At 39.6% G+C, this 21,657-nt stretch overlaps 1 protein-coding gene across 6 annotated transcripts in view; it reads left to right on the top strand.

Annotated features, from left to right (window-relative positions):
- The window catches only part of LOC107696139 (nucleoprotein TPR-like), a 32,195-nt gene extending 10,544 nt beyond the window's left edge, over nt 1–21,651 (top strand). For 3 of the 6 annotated variants that reach the window (XM_016496329.1, XM_016496331.1, XM_016496328.1), the window contains exons 24-49: nt 247–567; nt 651–838; nt 999–1,146; nt 1,263–1,400; nt 1,759–1,890; nt 1,988–2,118; nt 2,237–2,447; nt 2,537–2,683; nt 3,039–3,237; nt 3,359–3,555; nt 3,645–3,718; nt 3,842–4,038; nt 5,212–5,514; nt 5,606–5,748; nt 5,867–5,947; nt 6,048–6,260; nt 6,333–6,476; nt 19,138–19,225; nt 19,395–19,552; nt 19,670–19,738; nt 19,848–19,936; nt 20,020–20,123; nt 20,233–20,331; nt 20,582–20,735; nt 20,903–21,015; nt 21,101–21,651. In XM_016496329.1, the coding sequence (XP_016351815.1) occupies nt 247–567; nt 651–838; nt 999–1,146; nt 1,263–1,400; nt 1,759–1,890; nt 1,988–2,118; nt 2,237–2,447; nt 2,537–2,683; nt 3,039–3,237; nt 3,359–3,555; nt 3,645–3,718; nt 3,842–4,038; nt 5,212–5,514; nt 5,606–5,748; nt 5,867–5,947; nt 6,048–6,260; nt 6,333–6,476; nt 19,138–19,225; nt 19,395–19,552; nt 19,670–19,738; nt 19,848–19,936; nt 20,020–20,123; nt 20,233–20,331; nt 20,582–20,735; nt 20,903–21,015; nt 21,101–21,264 (4,005 nt within the window). In that variant the 3' untranslated portion in view covers nt 21,265–21,651. The remainder of the gene's footprint in view (nt 1–246; nt 568–650; nt 839–998; nt 1,147–1,262; nt 1,401–1,758; nt 1,891–1,987; nt 2,119–2,236; nt 2,448–2,536; nt 2,684–3,038; nt 3,238–3,358; nt 3,556–3,644; nt 3,719–3,841; nt 4,039–5,211; nt 5,515–5,605; nt 5,749–5,866; nt 5,948–6,047; nt 6,261–6,332; nt 6,477–19,137; nt 19,226–19,394; nt 19,553–19,669; nt 19,739–19,847; nt 19,937–20,019; nt 20,124–20,232; nt 20,332–20,581; nt 20,736–20,902; nt 21,016–21,100) is intronic. The other 3 variants (XM_016496333.1, XM_016496332.1, XM_016496330.1) reach the window with 2 other exon arrangements.
- The last annotated feature ends 6 nt before the right edge of the window (nt 21,652–21,657 follow it).

The raw sequence follows: 21,657 nt of genomic DNA, 5'->3' as shown, positions 1-21,657 counted from the left end.
ATATATATATATATATATATATATATATATATTAGTTATAGTTTTTCAGTATAAATTGGTGAAAACAGAGTCCAGCCGTCACAGTAGTTCACAGTGTGGTACCAAGTTAATGGCCCAAGTTGATGAATGGGTGTTAATGTAATTTATTCTGTTCATTTTTTGTGATACACTCTTTATCCATTCTTAGAGATCAGCATTGTGATTTTAGAGGCTGAATTTGACTTATTTCTTGATCCTTTATCTCAGTTGAGCAAGCTGAGGAAATCTCTAAGCAGCCTGCAGGCGGAACACCAGAATGCCCTGGAGAGAGCTGCTGTTGCTGCTGCACAAGAGCAGCAGGCCATCCTGGACAGTCAGGAGCAGGCTAAGATGGCAGCTGAGGCGCAGGATAAGTATGAGAGGGAGATGTTGCTGCATGTGGCCGATGTGGAAGCACTGCAGGCTGCCAAAGCACAGGCTCTGCAGGCAGCTCATCTCAGACAGCAGCTGGAGGAGAAAGTTCAGAGCACCAGTGCACAGCTGCTAGAGGCTCGTGTCTCTTGGGAGGAGCAAGAGAAGATAATCAAGGTAAAGAATTTGCCAAACAAATGGCTGTTATGGAAGTAAGTGATAGCATTTTCACAGTCGTTTTGTTTTTCTCTCCACATCAGGAGGAGCAGTCTAAGTTAGAGTCTCGCTGTGAAGATCTGCAGAGGCAGAACACACTCCTTCACGAGCAGATACAGACTCTGAGTGGACAAATGGCCAGTCAGCTGCAGCGAGCCACCAGTGAGAGTCCTCTCAACGTCTCTCTGACAGAGGAGGGCAAGTCTCAGGAGCAGCTCATAGAGATCCTAAGGTCTTTTGTTGTCTCCCAGTTGTTATGAATTTCAGTGACTTTTAATTTTGCAGAGAGAAAGTGATAAAAACAGATGGCGAAAAGGAGAAATGAAAAGAAATTTAGATTATTCTCTAGTTTCCTTATTCACGGCAGTCTCTCATTCCTACGTGGTTTGCAGGTTTGTGCGACGGGAGAAGGAGATCGCAGAGTCTCGGTTTGAGGTGGTCCAGGGTGAGAGTCTGAGGCACAGGCTAAGAGTGGAACATCTGGAGAGAGAGCTGAAGGATGTGCAAGAGAGTCTAAATGCGGAGAGAGAGAGGATGCAGGTTGATTTGGAGAAACCAGATTCATACAATTTTATTCCTGATCAACTGTATTAGTTAACTGCCTTAGTTACCAGCCCTGTATTTTCCTTTTGCTTTTGTTTAACTATTGTCTAAAGGTGACTGCAAAGACTCTGACCCAGCATGATGAGCTGATGAAGAAGACAGAAACCATGAATGTGCTAATGGAGACCAATAAGATGCTGAGGGAGGAGAAAGAGAAACTGGAACAGGAGCTGCAGGATACTCAAGCCAAGGCAAGCCATCCCTATTAAAAAGTATAGTCAACAATTACATATGCTAGTTGAAATACTGCTTTAAAAATAAATAAATAAATAATACCTGATTGTGTATTATTAAGAGAAGTTTTATAGATTTTATTATAAAAACAAAATGTTAATTCATATTTTAATTTATTTTACTCTTTTTAAATGTTAAAAAACATTTAAATTTGTTTTATTTTATTGTTCTTTAAGACTTTAATTATATATTAAATATTTTTGCATGCATGTATCTTTACATATGAAAAATTTATATACACTTTAAATTGAATAAAAAGTCACATGTATTTGCTTAAAGGGGATAATAATGTCATAATAATGTTTTGTTTCACAGGTGCGTAAACTGGAGTCAGACATCTTGCCCATGCAGGAGTCCAATGCAGAGCTGAGTGAGAAGAGTGGTATGCTACAGGCAGAGAAGAAGCTTCTGGAAGAAGATATCAAACGCTGGAAAGCTCGCACTCAGGTCAGTTTGTGTGTGTTTTGAGATGTTACCTTCAAAAACTGTATTTGTCATTGGTGAAAATTACTTGTTCCTCATCATACTTTCTTATGGGGTTTAGCACCTGGTGAGCCAGCAGAAGGACACTGACCCAGAGGAGTACAAGCGCCTGCACTCTGAGAGGGAAGCGCATCTCAAACGCATCCAGCAGCTTGTCGAGGATACCAGTCGGCTCAAAGCTGATGTTGCCAGGTTAAAGAAGCTTTCTACCTTCATTGTGCATGCACAAGTTTCACAGGCTAAAAAGGCTTTTCATTCTTTTCTTGGCTATAAAATATGAAAGCATGTCGCTTTTTCTTGCTCTCTACAGGAGCAGTGGCTCTTTGACTATGCTGCAATCCCAGGTGCAGAACCTAAGGGAGAACTTGGGGAAGGTGATGGTGGAGAGGGACAGCCTGAAGAAAGACCAGGAGGCCAAAAATCTGGACATCCAGGAGAAACTGAAAACCATCACACAAGTTAAAAAGATTGGTCGACGTTACAAAACCCAGTACGAGGAACTCAAGGTGGAATATGACAAGGTGTGTCAGGGTTTATGATTAAGAAAGTGGTTTGAATTTGCAAATGTGTGTTTGGAGTGGAGGTCTGATTTAAATGGGTTTTTGTGCAGTTGGTAGCTGCAGCGGCATCTGCACCAGCCCAGGATCAAGAGGCACAGCAGGCATCAGCTCAAGAACTTCAGGCCGTCAAGGAGTCCCTCAACCAATCAGAGAACAGGACAAGAGAACTGGAAGACCATCTGGAGAATCTCAGTAGAGTAAGTACACTGCCTGTTTTTTTTTTTTCCCCCCTTTTTCTTTTACACTTAAATTTATTGATTAAAACATTTCATATTATTTATTTGAACATGTTTGAATTGATTTTTTTTTTTTTTCCATTTTTATGTAAATTTCCATCTTTTCTCTGACTTTGTTGACTTCTCTGAGCAAAATATAATGTGGCTCCCCTGTCCATCAACAGGCTCTTTGCAGATTCTGCCTTACATAGTGATAGGATCACAAAACAATCTGCACTGAAATGTGCTGCACAACCTTTTAAGATCAAACTGAAATGATTGGGTACCTTTTTGAAATATGAAACTCATGGTGTGAGATTCCTTTTGTCATTTGCAGACTGTAGGTGAGCGGGAAGCAGAGGCACGCAGTGCACAGGAACAGGCCACTCGTCTACAGGCAGAGCTAACACGACTCAGGCAGGAGCTTCAAGAGAAATCATCTCAGGAGGAGCGACTCAAACAGCAGCTGACTGAAAAGGAGGAGAGGACCAAGAAGGCTATAGTAATGGCCAAGCAGAAGATCAGCCAGCTTACTGGTAAGAATTTACCCTGTTTTAAAATGAATAGTCTTTCTCTTCTAGTTAGTTTGACCCTGAGGTTTGTGGTCCATGTCAGATCTTTCCTTTTGATGTTTGACACTTTGACCTCTACTTCCAGGTGTAAAAGGTCAGCTCCAGAAAGAAAATGAGGAGCTGAAGCAACAAAAAGAGGAAATGGAAGTGCGAGTGAGTGCACTAAAGTCACAGTATGAGGGGCGTCTGAGCAGACAGGAAAGGGAGCTGCGAGACCTCCGCGAGCAGCAGGAGAGACATGGAGAACAGAGAGATGAACCTCCAGAACAGGGCTCCAGCAAGGTAACGCCACCATAGTTGTGCAATTGCAAACCTGTAACTAAACAAGTTTAAACGTTTAAGTTCTTATCTATTTTTTCTTCTGTCTTCAGACCCAGGAACCGCAAAGGACAACAGAACAGCGACAGATCTCCCTGAAGTCCACACCAGTGGCAGAAAGAGGAAGGTACAGTATTTTTAAGGGGGCGGTACACATTCAGCTACACAGTTAACTCATGATCATTGTCATATTTAAAAAAATGGCAAGCATCTCTACAAGTCAAGCCTTTCTACATTGTTGCTTTTATAGTGCAAGCTCTTCAGAACCTCCAACTGCTAACATAAAGCCCACGCCACTGGCAGCAACCCCCAGCAAGCCTCCAGCCATTCCAGGAAACAAATCCACCCCAAGGGCCAGCATCAAACCCATGATCACTCCTGCCCCAGTGCCCACCCCTACACCCACTGCCACAGTCATGCCCACCACGCAGGTGGAGAGCCAAGAGCGTAAGTGTTGGACTGTGTTTTTGGCCAGGGTTATTATCAATAGCTAATACGGAAACCATAAACATTTATAAATGAAATAAACTGAAAGAAAATATTTTGAAAAATGTAACTCATTTTTGTTTAAAGTACTAAAATAAACAAACTTAATGAAAATTATATAGACATTACAAAAACTAATAATAAAGACAAAGGACAAAAAATTACTAAAACTTTGCAATTAAAAAGAAAATAGAAAATAGAAATAATCTTATTCAAAATATTACCACCTACAATAATATATCAATGTGATACTAAAATTATAAATATAGTGCTAATTATAGTATTTATTAAATCTTTCCTCGCCAGCGTTTTAAAAAAAAAAAGTTGCCAGCCACTGCCAGCATTTTTGATCATTAGCACAAAAGTTTAATGGCACCCAGAATATTTTTTGTATGAATATCTAAGCATGTAATGTCAAAACAAAGAACCGAGCCTCTGCTTTTAAACAAAATAAAACCCATTTTAGTCTGGCTTCATGCAATCTTTTTTAATCAACACTTGAATGTGGGTAAGATCACTTCCATCAACACATCTAAAGCTTGCATGGTCCTATACCACTTCCAGGATCGTCATTTAATTTGGTAACGTTTGACAGTTTTGATTTATATGCTGTTTAATGCTTGATGATCACATTATATTACATATGCATCTGCTTCACATATGCGATTGTTTTTTTTTTCTGCTTTGTCGTGTTTTGATCCAGACGTTCAATACTCTTTCAGAAGATGAGTAATAGCACCTCCTACCGTACACCAGTGAAAACACGGAAAGCTGGATAATTCTATCAATGGCGGGGAAAGAGTTAATATTTTTAATTAGATTTTTCACATTTTTCAGTTTTCCATTTGACTTCAATCATTTTTCTTTTTATGTGCTTTTCATCTTTTTCAGCTTTTGATTTTTTTTTTTTATATTTTAAAGTGTTTGACTATTTAGCTTTTATTTTTATTATAGTTTTAGTTTAGTTTTCATATAATTTAGTAACTTAACCTTTTCTGTTAGTTACCAAGAAAACATTTCTAAATTTAACATTTTATTTTGGTTTTATTTTATTAAACAAAACAATTTTAATAATTTTACTTAACAACACTGATGTGCAAACAAATTACTTTTCTTTCCCCCTTGACCTTGCAGCCATGCAGTCGTCCGAGGGCCCACTTGAGCATGTGACTGTGTATGGAAGTGCCAGCGGTTCAGTGCGGTCCACCAGCCCTAATGTTCAGACCACCCTTGCTCAACCTCTGCTGAACGTTCAACAGCAGAGCCAGGCCACTGCATTCATACAGCCCACCCAGCAACAGACCCAGCCCCCTGCTGAACCATCCAATCAGGAACCTCCAGCTGCTGTAATGTTCCCAAACCCACAGTTAGACAGGCCTCTTTCTACATCTACGGGGATGTGGAGTGCCACCGCTAGCACAAGCAGTGCCAGTGCAGGTAATGTCAATTCTAAACTCAACTAGATTACCTGAACAGTTTTGTTACAGCATCTCACTCTACACATGATCTCTTTTGTGTCCTCCTGTAGTGTCCGCATCTCCTAGTAGTGCCTTGAGCAAACGCCCCCGTGAAGAGGAACAAGAGAGCATGTCTGCTGACACACAGTCCCAGGATGAGCCCAATGACACACCCATTTGCAAGAGGGTTTGCATTCATAGAGTAGGTCTGGAGGTAAGGTTCATAACTGAAGCATATTATTTTAAGTCAGGGTGACATAATTTTATTTTTTTGCTGTAAATAAGTAATTAAATCTGTGTGCAATGTAAAACAACAAAATTATACATTGCAGGAAGAGATGTTGGCTGAAGACAGCACTGAGGCTGAGAGTGTTGTACCGGGTGATAGCCAGGAGGCTCCTGATGCTCGACAGGTAATGGCAAGGGGATGTGTCGAAACGTCCTGTTTGTATTCAGACAGCATAAGTGTGAAACTGATAGAAATGGGTGTTTTATATCCATGTCTGTGTGAAGGAGTTGGAGTGCTACTCTACTTTGGAGGAGATGGATGAGGCACCAGGACCATCTCAGTCTGTCCCTGGAGGTCGACTTCTGCCCCATCCCTCTGAGACCCATCGAAGCCTGGAGGAGCCTGATCATCATGTCATAGTCATTGTTAGTGACACAGATAGTGAGGGAGACCACGAAGAGGAATCCGAGGAGGAGGAGGAGGAGGAAGAAGAGCAGGTATGTAATCGCACCGCAGCTGACATTCAGTGATGTTTAATCCTATTATATTAACTGTTTTAACCACTTTAGGATTATGAGGATGAGGAAGAGGAGGATGAGGAAGATGATGATGATGAGGAGGAGGATGGTGGTATTGGGGAAGAGGGAGAAGAGAGCAATGAAGGGAGCAGCAGCAGAGATGGCAATGAGGCCTACGAGGGAGACGACACAGAGGTACACACCAGGGATGAGCACCGATCAGAATTCAGTTGAGAATGTCAATTCCTGAATTTAAATTGAGTAGTGCATGTTAAGTAATGTTTTATCTACTGCGCATGTGCGAAGAGCACCGTTAATGGGTTTGCGCTGGGTTTTTTTAGTTTAGTTTTTTTGTCCTATGTAAACTGAGCTGGTGTGGTTGAATGTGATGGTGCAGTAAAGAGTGTTGATTCTAAGAACAGTTGTGGTTATTGAGTCAACATTGGTAGCAGAGGATGGCTGCTGCTGGGAATTACAAAATCCCCCACCGTTTGACGAGAAGACGGCTTACGAAAGTTGGAAAAATGAGGTTGAAAGTTATCTTGTCACTAACAGGCAGAGCAAGGGACAGGGCACTGAAAATGTCCGCTGAGGATTTGAATGCTGACACTGGGATGCAAACACTTATAGCAAAATTGGACTCTGTGTTTTTAAAAGTAGAAAAAGATAGACAGTATGAGGCGTACACTGCGTTTGACCGGATCATTAGAGAAAACAGTGTTTCAATGGTGGAATACATCCTTGAGTTAGAACGTCGATACAACAGGCTATGTAAGCTCAAAATGGAGCTTCCAGATGCCGTACTAGCCTTTAAGCTACTCGATACTGCCGGACTTACGGTTAAAGATAAACAGTTAGCGCTTACAGCTTGCCCCAGCGTTTCTTTCACTGATATGAAATCAGCCTTGAAAATAATTTTTGGCGATAACGTTACTTCACCACGAGAGGGCGGCAGTGCACTGCAGAGCGCAGATATTGACACCGCATACTACACAAGATACTCGGGCAAACGGGGAAATAAGTCAAACACCCCACACACCAACCCCAAACTGTGGCTCAAGGCACAAACCCCCTTGCTATATATGGGAGAAGAACGAAATATGTAATTTGCCAAAGCACGTTTCACTGGGCAAAGGACTGTCCAAACAAAAAGGAACATGTAAGACTGACAAAAGATGAAGGACTAAAAGATGATGTTGAAGAATGTAACATCACTTTGTTTTCAAATGAATCTTTGTCTAATACAGAAATCTTCATGGTGGAGGCTTTAGGATCAGCTGTGATTGACACAGCCTGTACAAGAACTGTGTGTGGGGAAACATGGCTTGAGGATTACACAAGTGGGCTACCACAGAGTGAGTTACTGAAAATAGATGACAAAGTGCAAGACCTTTCACAATTAGTGATGGCAAAGTTGTTCACTCCACAAGGAAAGTTACCATTCCAGCAAGAATAGGACATACCAGGTGCAAAATAGAGACAGAAGTTGTTCCTGCAGATATACCAATGCTTTTAAGCAAGGCTTCATTGAAAAGAGCAAGTGCAGTTCTGGACGTTGCACATGATAAAGCAACAATGTTTAAACAACCTGTTAAACTTGAATTAACCTCTTCAGGACATTATTGTGTGAACTTGAGAGATGACAGTCATCTAGATGAAAAGGAGACAAGTGAGAGCAAGACACAAAATTAAAATGAAATTCTTGCTGTGACAGAAAACATGACAATAAAAGAAAAGGAGAGAGTCCTATCGTAAACTACACAGACAGTTTGGACATGCTTCAGCTGATAGACTGCAAAAATTACTGGCCTGCTCAGGTAATCACGATGATGAAAGCAACCCAATTCTCAAGAACATTGTTAAAAACTGTGATACATGTAGCAGATACAGCAAGCCAAAACATAAGCCTGTAGTGGGTTTGCCCATAGCATCAGCCTATAATGAGATTGTGGCTGTGGACTTACATGAGCTTAAGCCGGGAGTATGGTATTTGCATGCTATTGACCACTTCACACGCTCCAGTGCAGGGAGTATTGTCAAGTTTCAAGTTTAATTTATTTCTAAAGCACATTTAAAAACGACAGTAGTTGACCAAAGTGCTGTACATAAGGGTCATAAAACAAACAACAATAATAATGAGGTACTGTACATAGTATTGTACATTACAGAAATGTAAAGTAAAAAGTGCAATAGTAAAGACAAAGAGAAGAAAAAACAACAACACAGCTCTCAAACTGAATTAAATGCCAAAGAATAAAAATGTGTTTTAAGACTAGTTTTAAAAGCAGACAAAGTTGGAGCCATCCTCACAGACAGTGGTAATAAATTCCAGAGTTTAGGGGCAGCTACGGCAAAAGCCCGATCTCCCCTGTGCTTTAGTCTTAATCTAGGGATGGCAAGCAACATAAGGTCAGCAGACCTCAAGGACCTGGATGGAACGTGCAGTTGTATAAGATCAGAAAGGTAGGTTGGGGCTACGCCATTTAAGGATTTATAAGCAAGCACTAGAACCTTAAGAACAATTCTAAAACGGACCGGAAGCCAATGTAGGGAAGCCAATATAGGGGAAATATGTTCCCGTTTACGCGTTCGAGTTAAAAGTCGAGCTGCAGCATTCTGCACTAACTGCAAGCGTGAGAGAGAGGTCTGGTTGAGACCAACATAGAGGGCATTACAATAATCTAAACAAGATTAAATAAAAACATGTATAAGCCTTTCAGCATCATTAAAAGACAAAAAAGTCTTAACTTTAGATAAAAGCCTTAACTGATAAAAACTTGACTTTACTACATTGTTTAACTGTTTGTCAAGTTTAAAATCCATATCCATTATTACAGTGGTTTTAACATGGGGAAGCAAAGGGCCCAGATCAATGTTAGAGGCTTTATTAGTACAGTTTGGACCAAATATCATAATTTCAGTCTTGCTCTCATTAAAAATGTAGGGCCATCCAATCTTTAATGTCTCTGAGGCAGTCAAACAGAAGTTTTAGAGTACTGGCATGTTTCCGTTTCAATGGCAGATAAATTTGTGTGTCTTGCATAACAGTGAAACTAAATGTTATATTTCCTGAGAATGGACCCTAATGGGAGCATATACAGGGCAAACAGCATTGGGCCAAGAATTGAGCCTTGAGGGACTCCAAATGGAAGGGGTGCTGATGAAGAAACAGTCACCAAGGCAGACAGAATAAGTCCTGTCTGTTAGATAGGACCTGAACCACTCCAGAGCAGTACCCTTAATACTGACAACATGTTCCAACCGGGAAAGTAGGATATTCTGATCAATGGTATCAAATGCAGAAGTCAGATCTAAAAGCATAAGAATGGCTGAATGTCCTGAGTCAGTGACCAATAAAAGGTCATTAAAAACCTTTAAGAGTACCGTTTCTGTGCTATGAAGAGCTTTGAAACCCGAATGATATACTTCTAAAACTCTGTTCGTATCGAAGAAAGATTGCAACTGTATACAGACAACTTTCTCTGATATTTTACCAAAAAAAGGAGAGTTTAGAGGTCTATAATTAGAGAGAACCATAGTGTCCAGGTTAGATTTTTTTTTTATCAGAGGTTGAACCACAGCATGTTTAAAATCTAAAGGAACAACACCTAAGTTTAAACTGCTATTAATAATTTCTTGAACTACAGGCCCAGATGTGTCAAAAATCTCCTTTAAAAAACGAGGAGGAACTACATCTGTGGGACAAGTAGAGGGTTTCATCTGATTAATAACATCTTTCAAAAAAGAAAGAGAGAGCGGCTCAAACTGGTCAAAAACGGCAGAGCAAGTGGCCGGGATAGAGGGGTCCGCAGAAGGAGGTATAATGTGCGTTCTAATAATTGCTACCTCCTCCACAAAGAATTGTAGAAACCTCTTGCAGGTATCAGAAGACACATCAGAAAAATTAGGCTGAGAGGCATTTAGCACTGCACTAATTGTACTAAAGAGTGCTTTAGGTTTATGAGAATTTTTAAGAATAACATTTGACAAATATTTTGTTTTTTCTGCTTTAACAGTTGTTTGGTATCTGTACCAAGTCTCCTTTTAAGATGTCAAAAGACACCTGCAGCTTTTCTTTCTTCCACTGACGTTCAGCTCTCCTGCACTCACGTCTGACACCGCGAGTGATATCATTCAACCAGGGCTCTGGTTTTGGCTTAGGATGCATAATTTTAAAAGGTGCAACAATATCCAAAGCACTTTGACGGGAGGAATTAAACCGTGAGGTTAGCTCCTCGGTATTAAAATACGAGGGAGATGTAAAATAAGTTTCAGAAAAAATTTGAAAAGCAGCAGAGAAGTGAACAGCAGTGGACGAGTTAAATATACGACATCGCAGAGCTTGAAGACTCTGTTTAGAATAACAAGGAATAGAGATATCAAAAAGAACAGGCATATGATCAGAAAAAAATACTTAAGAGATTTCAAGGGTAGAAATAGGTAAACCACACGATAAAACAAGATCTAACGTATGACCAATCTCATGCATTGAACCAATCACAGACTGAATCGGGTTAAAAGAATCAATTAAATTTAAAAAGTCTTTAACCAGTGGCTTCGTAGGGCAGCAGATTTGAATTTTAAAATCGTCAATCCTGTCATAGTTTGGCATAATTCTAGACAAAAAGTCGGAGAAGTCATTGATGAAATCCTTGCTGTATTTAGGTGGTTGATATATCACAGCGCAAAGCACCGGCTGGAAACGACCCAGTTCAAAAATATTCAATTCAAAAGTGGAATAATTGTCTGATGACAGTTGGTGACCGTTACAGTTTTCTTTAAAAATAGTCGCAACCCCTCCTCCTCGTCCAGAAGACCTCGGAAAGTTCAAAAATGTACAGTCGATAATTAAAACCTCTGAAAAAGCGCTTAAGTCACTTCCACTAATACAAGTTTCAGTCACACAAAAAATCCAGTGCATGGGAGGTGAAAAAGTCATTTAAAATAAAAGATTTTAAATTCGCAATTATCGCAAAAGATCTCGCGTTTACCAGGGCTATCCTGATAGGAGTTGGGCCTTTAGCCTTAAGGGGTTCCCGGTCCAGCGGCCGAAGGCTTTGGGCGTTCACGCCACCTCTGCAGACGAGGTGAGAAAGGGCGGGCATCTGTCTTTCGTCACCACAAAGAACCCCAAAGAGATAGAGAAGCACTTCATTCACTGCTGGATAAGTGTTCATGGTCCTCCATGCAGACTAGTGATAATGGAGGTGAATTTTATAATGACGAAATGAAGGACATGGCTGAAAAGTTTAACATTGAAGTTAAAACAACTGCAGTGTACAGCCCATGAAGCAACAGCCTTGAGCAAAAGGCACAATCAGACCCTCACTGAAATTTTGCTGAAGCTGAAGAGGGACAACAACTGTGACTGGAAGACAACCCTAGATTGGGCACTAATGGCAAAGAACTCTATGTGCACAATGTGCATGGTTATAGTCCCCAGGCCCGGATTAAGACATAGGACCCTGGGGCTATAGCAAACCCAAGGGCCCCCCTTCATAGTAGCCTATCTAGGTTTTTTTTTTTTTTTAATCAAATCTCCAACACACAGAGATACAATGAGTATGCACGCTAAATATTCCAGGCTACAACATATTAAAAGAATAAATACAATAACACCAGATATATGAAGCCAAAGCAAACAGGTTTCCAGAAGCAGCAACAACTTTTGAGCATGTACAGCTCCCTTAAGGAGTTTACGTTAAATAGTTGTATTATTAGAAGGTCTTCTTTCTGGCCCTAGAAGAGGAGAATCATCAGGGCTGGACCGGTGCTAAAATTCAGCCCATCTGGCCCACACAGTCCCCCATAAATGTCTTGGGGTTAGGGCAACTGGAATAAACAAATAAATTATTTATTAATAAATAACGGACGAAAAACAAATATTTTCGAATTCTTAATGCATTTAACAATATTAATATTCCATTATATTGCAGGCTCTTAATTATTGAATTAATATTTTTCTGCAATTAAAGTTAGAACTATTAAATTATCCTTAGTTGCCCTAATGAAAAGCTAATTATTGAATCCAGAGTTAACTATAGTATTAGTAAACCTTTATAAAAGTGACTTATTGCCTTTATTTGATCCAGTATTTGATGGGCAATAAGTAGCCTATAACGATTTTTGTGGCATTAATAATATCATTAATGCCATATTTCTACAGTGTCAGTAACTGCATGTTAAATAGCATAGGTGTGGTCCTGTGTGGATTAAATTGCTTAATGTACCTTCACCACAGAGACTTTACTGTTCACATATAAGTGTCGTGTGTCGAATTCAAATGGGCAAGTGCTGCTTATCACTTCAATAGAGAGGAGAAAGTGTTGAGCTGCAGTCGTTGTCAGCGCTGGGCGGGCGCGAGACACCAGTCCGGTGTGGTCCAGCTGTTCTCTTGCACTGCGCGGTTTAATCAGGTAACTTAGTGCCGTTTCATCACTTGGCTTTTAGTGTTTGTTTCCCATGCGCTACAGTAAAGCCGAGGTGATTAAAAGATACCCGCAACTCTAGTGTAAACGAGTACAAAGACAATTTTATCACTCATATCTTTTGGACTGAAATAGCGCAGACACTAATATGTGGGGGCGTGGTGGGATTTCGGCAATTGGCACACTGGGAAAAGCTCGGGTGCTCCCGATGGCCAATCAATTCTAGGTCTACTTTTTCTTTCCTCCAAAGCCAATCACGTCGGGCCCCCTCAATCCGTGGGCCCTGGGGCTTCAGCCCCGCCTAGCCCTTATGTTAATCCGGCCCTGATTGTCCCTACCAGTTAATGTTTGGGCAGAACCCTAACTGCCCTCAGTCCTCACTGATAAGCCCCCAGCTCTGGAAACAAGTATAAGTACTTGGATAGCTAAACACTACATGGAATGAGAAAAACATTCACAGAAGCTGAATGCTCGGAGAGAATCCGAAGAGCCCTTCGTAAGCAACTGCGACCTGTTCATGACAGATATGAAATGGGGGACAAAGTGTGTTATAAGTGAGTAGATTGTAATGAGTGGAATGGTCCAGGTGTGGTCATAGGCCAAGATAGTGTGGTTGTATTTGTCAGGCATGGTGGAACCTATGTTCGGGTGCATCAGTCTAGACTAAGAAAGGTGGATGACCCACAAATAAAACTAGAGGAGACAGAAAGGGAACAAATGAAAACAGATGAAAATCCCACAGTAACACCAGCACACAGCAGATCTCAGTGACACTGAAAGTCACAATGAGGAAGTGACCATCATCAGTGCTGCCTGGAGGGGATAATCTTGATCAATCCCGTACACCACAAACCCTCTCTTCCATGAGCTGTGAAGGCCTAAGACTGAAAATAAGCCAAATGGTTAAATACACAGGCAATCAAAATGGACAAACCCATACTGGAAAAATCCTCAGCCGAGCAGGAAAGGCTACTGGAAAACACAAAAACTGGTACAATTTGCAGTACAGTGAGCATGAGGAAATTGCTGGCACAACTGGATAAGTCGATCTAGGACAAATGGACAGTGTTCAGGTGATTCCTTCCGAACATGCTAAGTTGAGCACTGACTACAATGAGGATGATATATTGATAGTACATGATGATCTCTTCATGCCTGCAAAAAATACAGAACTCAGCACCTGGAAGAGAAATAACATCTTTGAAGAAGTGAAAGATGAAGGGCAGAAGTGCATCTCCACGAGATGGGTGTGCACACTTAAAGAAACAACTGCTGGAGTTGTACCTAAGGCTAGACTAGTTGCGAGAGGCTTTGAAGAAATAAACACTCAAGACCTTCCCAAAGACTCACCTACATGTGCTTCAGAGTCTCTAAAAATGATCATGGCAGTCATATGTCAAAATAAATGGCAGCTAAACTCCATGGACATTAAAGCAGCCTTTTTACAAGGTAAAGATTTAACCAGAGATATTTACATTTGCCCACCACGAGAAACACAGAGCAAAGGAACTATATGGAAGTTAAAAAATGTGTTTATGGCCTAACAGATGCTTCTTTATTCTGGTATAATAGAGTGAAAGACACAATGCAACAACTGGGAGCTACAGTGTCAAAGGTAGATCCAGCAGTATTTTACTGGCTGGATGATTCCTGCAACGTGATGGGGATTCTTGCATCTCATGTGGATGACTTTATTTGGGGTGGTACAGATGCATTCTCCATAACTATCATTCCTCAATTAAAAGCTGCCGTTCAAGTTGGATGGGAAGAGCATGACAGTTTCAGCTACATTGGAATAGAAGTACATTCTCTGAAGGATGAAATACAAGTACAACAAGGAACGTACATAAAAAATCTGCAACCCATTCTAGTGGACTCCACCAGAGCAACACAACGTGAAGCTTCATTGACAGATGTTGAGATGGACATGCTAAAATCAAAGATTGGACAAATATTGTGGGTTGCCAGGCAAAGCAGACCTGACATAATGTGTGACATATCCATTTTGGCATCTAACACAAAGCATGCTACTGTTCAGACCCTGCATTGTGCAAATAAACGTATCAGAAAACTGAAATCAGAAGAGGTCACCTTGAGGTTCCAGTACTTAGGGAAAAACAGTTCTGTTAAATTAGTGGTGTACAGTGATTCCTCAATGGAAAACCTTCCGCATGGTGGCACACGGTGGACATTTCATCATGCTTATTGGAGAAAATGGAAAAAAAATTTCACCTATATCCTTGCAGTCAAAACACATCAGGAGAGTTGTACTGAGTATCTTAGCAGGAGAGACTTTGGCACTTGCAGATGGGATTGACACTGCAGTTTTCCTCGTTATACTCTACTCTGGGATTACCACTGGTGACTGCTCATGCAACAACTTGCCCATTGTGTGTATAACAGACAATCCTTCCCTTCTCAATGCTCTTAAATCTACAAAATCTGTCACTGAAAAGAGACTGTGCCTAGAAATCAGCAGTATGAAGGAGCTTATACACTCTGAAACTATTCAGCAGATCTTGTGGTCAGCCACCAAAGAGCAGCTATAGCTAACTGCTTGACAAAAAAGGGGGCATCTGCACTTGGCCGTCTGAAAGCTCTCAGCACAGGCGTTTGCCATCTTAAAGATTGAATGGATTTGACAATGATTTAGTTATGTTTTGTTAATGTCTAGTCATTCAAACTGAAACTCTAAAGTTAACCTGTTATATTATAACCTGTTTTTGTTCTATGTAAACTGAGCTGGTGTGGTTGAACGTGATGGAGCAGTAAAGATTGTTAATTCTAAGAGCAGTTGTGGTTATTGAGTCAACAGTGCAAGCACCAAAATATCAATATTGCAGGACTCACTTGACGGTTAAACGTGCTTTTGGTCTGTCAAATATTTAATGTCATGAGACATTATAGGTTATTATCAGGACAAACTCTTAAGGACTTGTTTTATAAGATGGACCCAGAAAAACTTTGACAATTTCTTTCAAAAGTAAATTTAAAGAATCCTTTATAGAATTTTATATGGAATACTTTGTTTTATAATTGTTTTTATTAATTTATTTTTATTGTATATTGTATTGTGTACTACTATATTGTTTTTCTAATGTATAATCTTTACCATGAAATATCCTGTGATGCTGATGTGGCAATAAACTTAAATTAAACTGTAAATGGAGTTGGGCTGGACGATAAACAATAACGATAATTATCGCAATTTAATTTTCCTCGATAAAACGATAACAAGATTTCGATAAATGTTCGATATAATGTTTATGCGCCAAAAGCGCACTGTGCACAACGATACAGTCAGAAGGCTTTTCAATCTACAAATTGCCAACATTTACCATGGATTTACTGTGTTAACACTTAACTGCACCATGGTATTGTGGCAGAAATGTGGGATATTCATATTGAATTGTATTATATTATTAATGTAGACATGTATTAAATGTATTAAAGGAGTAATGGAATATAATTACAGTATTGTTTTGTGATTAAGCTATTGTGTTTGTGTATTTATACTAAATGTATCTAGACTAGGCCAACAGTTTTTCATACAAATACCTAGAAACCATAAAGTTACATTTTTACCATGGTATTGAGGTGCTCTATGTGTGGTTTTAACTTTGGTTAACATGATCTAAATGTAGGCCTATGGTACTGGAAGACCAATGGTCAAAAACTCAAACAGTCAGAATAATTATATTTTACCATGTAAAAATGAGGTTGTTACCGATTTTAAAGATGTTACTGTTTTTGATAATGAATATAAATTTATATCTGCACCCTAACTCAGGGCTACTGTCAAATGTGCATTTCTAAGAGACAAAAAATAATATATATATATAGCAGCCTGCACTGCAAACTTTGCTGAAGGTACACATCATCAAAGTCAGGCAGCACAAACCTGTTTCATGATTTGAAACAATATCAGCCGTTAGAACTTGCAGAAACGAAGAAATAAATGTTTCTATTAAATATATTTATTTTAAGGAAAAATTAAAAACTTGGAGTGTTTGTCATGTTCTGACTATAAAGAGTAGTTTAAAACTACAATTAATGGTCTCGTTTCTATAACTTTCACTTTCACTACAAAAATCTGCCTTTAAACTTTAAATAAAGGTTTGAAATGTATCGTCATAATTATCGATATCAACTAGGGGTGTAACGGTACACGTATTCGTATCAAAAATTTTCGGTATGTGTCTTTCGGTTCGGTACGCATGTGTACCGAACAAATACAGCGTTGTTTTAACCACTGCACGAGCGGAATTTCATTGGAAACTTCCAGTTTTATATATTGTTACTTTTGATAAGAAACAAAGTCTAATCTTTCAAATTATGTCCTTTTTTCAGGAAATTTAAACAATAAATGCCGGTTTGTCAGTCTTTGATGTGGAGGAGACAGATCGCCGTATAAACGCCTCAATGGCAGCGCGATCATCCCTTCCCTCTTTATTACTAGTTTTAACACGAAATAAACATGAATGAACATCTCACGCCTCATGGAATCCTTCAATCAGTGTTGAAAAACTGATAAAACAGCTTGTAAACAAAATGTCACGTAGCATTTCATTTACCTCAGACACGTCATCAGTGTCCACAGCTCGTTAGTGCGCTATAAATGAAGTCTAGATTTATATTTTTATAAAACTTATATTTTACTTTACCTGTTAGTGATGTATTAATTATTTCATGTTTAAATAAATCTGTTGTGAAACGAGTTATGAGAGGCACTGTGTAAATGAATATATTTCAACAACAAATAGAATTTTTATAATTTAGAAGTGAATTTAAAAACTGCATTATGTGCAATTTACATGTTTGCATACATTTGTTTTAAGTTGAGTGTTGCTTGTTATATTTAAAAATAAATAGTAATTAAATTTAAGTTTGGGCTCTGTTGTTAACTGTAACCTTATAGTAGGCCTAAAAAGGGCTCACACTATAGTTTAGAGCAGTGATGGGCAAACTTGGCCCTTCCAGGCCACTTTCCTGCAGAGATTTGGTCCAACCCTGATAAAACTCACCTGCCTGTAGCCTTCTAGTAGTCTTGAAGACAATGATTAGCTGTATCAGGTGTGTTTGATTAGAGTTGGAGCTAAACTCTGAAGGAAAGTGACCTGGAAGGGCCAAGTTTGCCCACCCCTGGTTTAAAGTCGAGGTAGATTTTTATCCCTAAGAAAATTTGATTTATAACTGAATTTATTTAAAGAAAGAGCAATTTGTTCAGTGAACCACTGTTTAATTAAAAAAAAAAAATGTGTTTTCCCCCCTGCTGTACCGAAACTGTACCGAACCGTGATGTCAAAACCGAGGTACGTATGTGTAAATGTTTGTGTACCGTTACACACCTAATATCGACTGATATGAAAAAAAATTATCATGATGATAAAATATCATCTATTAATTAATTAATTTTATTTATTTATTTTTGGAAAGAAGTCTCATGTTCAGCAAGGCTGAATTTTTTTGATAAATGAAGATGGGAATATTGTGAGATATTACAACTTAAGATGTTTTATATTTTAATATATGTAATTTATTTCTGTGATGTCAAAGCTCCAAATTATTCCAAATTTTTTGCAGCGGTTACTCCATTCTTCAGTGTCACATGATTCTTCAGAAATCATTCTAATATGCTGATTTGGTGCTCAAACATTTCTTATCAATTGGATTTTTGTGGAAATGTTATACTATCATTCTTTGAATAAAAAGTTCAAAGAACGGAAACATTTTGTAACATTATAAATGCCTTTTCTGTCACTTTGATCAAGAATTGAATAAAAGTACTAATTTCTTTAAATACTTTTGAACGGTAGTGTTCTTCCTCTAATTACTTGAGGAAAAAATGGCCATAATTAGTCTTAAATTATGATCTATGCATGGTTTTTGTTACAAAGCTTGTGCTGGCCTAATGAAATTTCCTTCATGTGAATGGATATCTATGAAGTGATTTTCAGTAAATTCCCTTTCCCATCATTCCAATTAAACATCCTTTGGGATGCGGTTGTTGAATTGAAAGTGAGTTAGTTCTTCAGTTCAGTTTGCCCAACCCTAGTGTAGACAAGTGGTTTTAGTGTAGCACAAACACCTACATTTGGACTGAACATCAGAGATGTTTATGAAAGCATAAGTTTCCGATGTGAGCTGTCTCATGCCATTTTAATGATCCAACCGCTGCTTGCCATTATGCAATATATTTATGAATAGCTGGTGCAACAGGCTCAGTTTGACTATGCACCCTTTACACATCTTTTATGATAATAAAGTCATTAAAACCCATTCTGCTCTAAAGAGCTTTGGACAAACGTTCTCTGTGTATGTAAAAATCAAAACGTTATACCCAGGAAATTAACTAGAAATGTTCTTTCTGCTAATTCTTGCCCTACCTCTACCTTGCCCTACCTCTCTTCCACACCAACCTTTTCAAGGGCCCTGATCCCACAGATCCAGGCACTGAGACAGAGGAAAGTCTTGGAGCGACAGACTCCACCCAACGCATGGCAGATTCTCAGAGCTGTAAGTCAGCATGACCTAACTGTCTGAAAAGACGTGTGGTAGCATCCATCATGTTGATCTTTCCATGTATTTACAATGAAAAGGATTGAGGCTTTCAAGCTTCATGAAGTCAGTTGTTGGTGTTTTAAAGCACCTTCTCTTTTCCTTTCATCTGTATGTGGCGGCTTAGTTGAAACTAGCACATTGGATGCTTTTGAAGCACCTGTCACCAGCTCTGCCCCTCGACCTCACCCCCAATCACCCAGGAGACCTCAGCATCCTCTTCCACCTCGTCTAAACATCTTGGCCCCACCTGCTCAAGAGTTGGGACCCCCTCCACAAGTCCAGGTGTGTGCAAAGGTCTCAGTGTACTGTGTGGCATAGCTTGAGGAGCTTTTTCTTAGTTTGCTGTTGTTGGCGTTGCTTGGAATGTGCATTTAAAAAATAACTTGCATGTGTCTGCAGAGGCTCCCAGTTCGACGGCCGTCAATGGGACGAGGCCTCCAGCTTACTTCTGGAATGGCCAGTAGTGCAGTGAGTTGCTTTTTGGTTCTTGGTTTGGTTGTGTGGTGTGTTTGCATCTGAGCTTGAATGTTTGTCAATCAATCTCTGTCTTTATCTTTTTTTCTTGCTTTTCCAACAGCAGCATTTCTATGAGGATGATGACAGGATGGTTCCTAGTACCCCTACACTTCCTCCTCCTCGCTCAGACGGATTTGCTGAAGCAATCCAGTATGCATTTTTGCCTTTACACTTCGCTGTGGTTGTATTTTTTTTCATTTAGCCACATGAGTGATTTCTTCTGTTGTATGAAGTTCTCCACAGGTCGCAGGCGTATCACGATTTCGATTCGGTCCTTCAGATGACCTCCCGCAGACCAGCTCCTCTCATTCAGACCTTTGCCTGCTGCCCTCACAAGGTAGCACACATTACCTTATATTCTTTCAGACTAATGACTTCTTTAACTGCCCTTTCTGTCAGATGTTGGTTGGTTATTCTTTTAATGCTGTCTTCTGTGTGTTCTTCAGGTTTAGGCATGTTTGAGAGTTCTGTTTTCCTTGGAGCTCATGAGGAGGAGTCAGGAGGACGCAGTGTGCCCACAACCCCACTACAGATTGCCGCTCCTGGTACGTACAAATCAATCCACCTTAATAGTCTAAATAATTTTAAAATAATCTTGGAAAAGTGCAAGATTATGCAGTGGCCACTTTTTGTGCATTTTAATTTACTGAGAATTAAATCGCTCCTTCAAAATGGTGAACAGAGGGATGATGACAAGCTATATCAAAATAGTTTTAGTATCCCATTATATACCTAATTCTCTTCACTCTACCATTTTACAGTTGGTTAAATCATCTTTTTTTTTAATCCATTCAGTGACAATTTTATCAGAGACTGTGGCATCTGAAGCAATTGAGCATGCTTCTCAGTCTGTGCCCATGGTGAGCACCTCCACACCCGGCCTTAGTGCTCCTGCAGGCCCTAGTGGAATGGAGGAGAGAGACGACTTGTTCATGGATGCAGGAGACAGGTAAACATGAGCCCTTGAATCTACCCAAACGAGACACTGGCATCACAATTTACTTCCATTGTTGTGACATAAGAAGTTAAATTTATTGAGAGATCATGGACTCCATAATGGAGTAGGTGGTGTAGAATGTGTTTATTAAAATAACTGTCTGATAAATATTTCTGCAGTGCTGAAGCTTCACTTGATGCTGTGTCACAGACTGAGGCGGAGGAACCAGCCCAGCCCTCAGAGGAGGCCAGTCTGCCTTCCACAAGCCAGGAACCTTCATCTAGTTCTGCAGGTACAAACACTCACACATACTAAAATTACGCAAACCTCCAATATCTCATATCGGTTTCACAAACTCTGCGTTATTTCTCTCTCAGACACAAGCAGCTCTCAGCCTCCTAAAGTCCGAACGGGATCTGGGAGACAGTGGACTGGTGGTCGTGGTTCAATGGGCTTTGTAAAGAGAGGTAAGAATATGAACAATTTTCTCCAAATGTGGCAAATATCTTTATTTTTATTTTTTCAGACATTTAGTTTTTAACCCAGCTGTATTAACACAGTAATATTTAACATAATCAAGTGGATTTGACATCTTTCTTGTAGATGGCATCACGTGTGTGAGGGGACGTTTTGCCAGGTGAAGCAGTTCTGAAGCAACACATTCTGAATTAATAGCTCCAAAAGAACACAGCCATACTTTTGGTCTGCTTGTCAATGTATTATAATTTTTGCTTGTTAGTTTAATGCTCTGAGCAATCCATCAATGTTATTTTAATGATTTTACATCCGTACAATAAAATTGTTTTGAAGGAAGTCTTTGTTTGTCCTTAATTCCATCTCCAAAGATGCAGCATTACTATCAAAGGTTGTTTTGCACTGCACCTAAGACAGGTGCATCACTAAAAATATAAATTTACCACAAATGGCATGAGGG

The sequence above is a fragment of the Sinocyclocheilus anshuiensis genome, unplaced genomic scaffold (genome assembly GCF_001515605.1).
Source record: "Sinocyclocheilus anshuiensis isolate Anshui unplaced genomic scaffold, SAMN03320099.WGS_v1.1 scaffold306, whole genome shotgun sequence".
Taxonomy (NCBI): domain Eukaryota; kingdom Metazoa; phylum Chordata; class Actinopteri; order Cypriniformes; family Cyprinidae; genus Sinocyclocheilus; species Sinocyclocheilus anshuiensis.
This window is presented reverse-complemented; position numbering and strand designations above follow the sequence as displayed.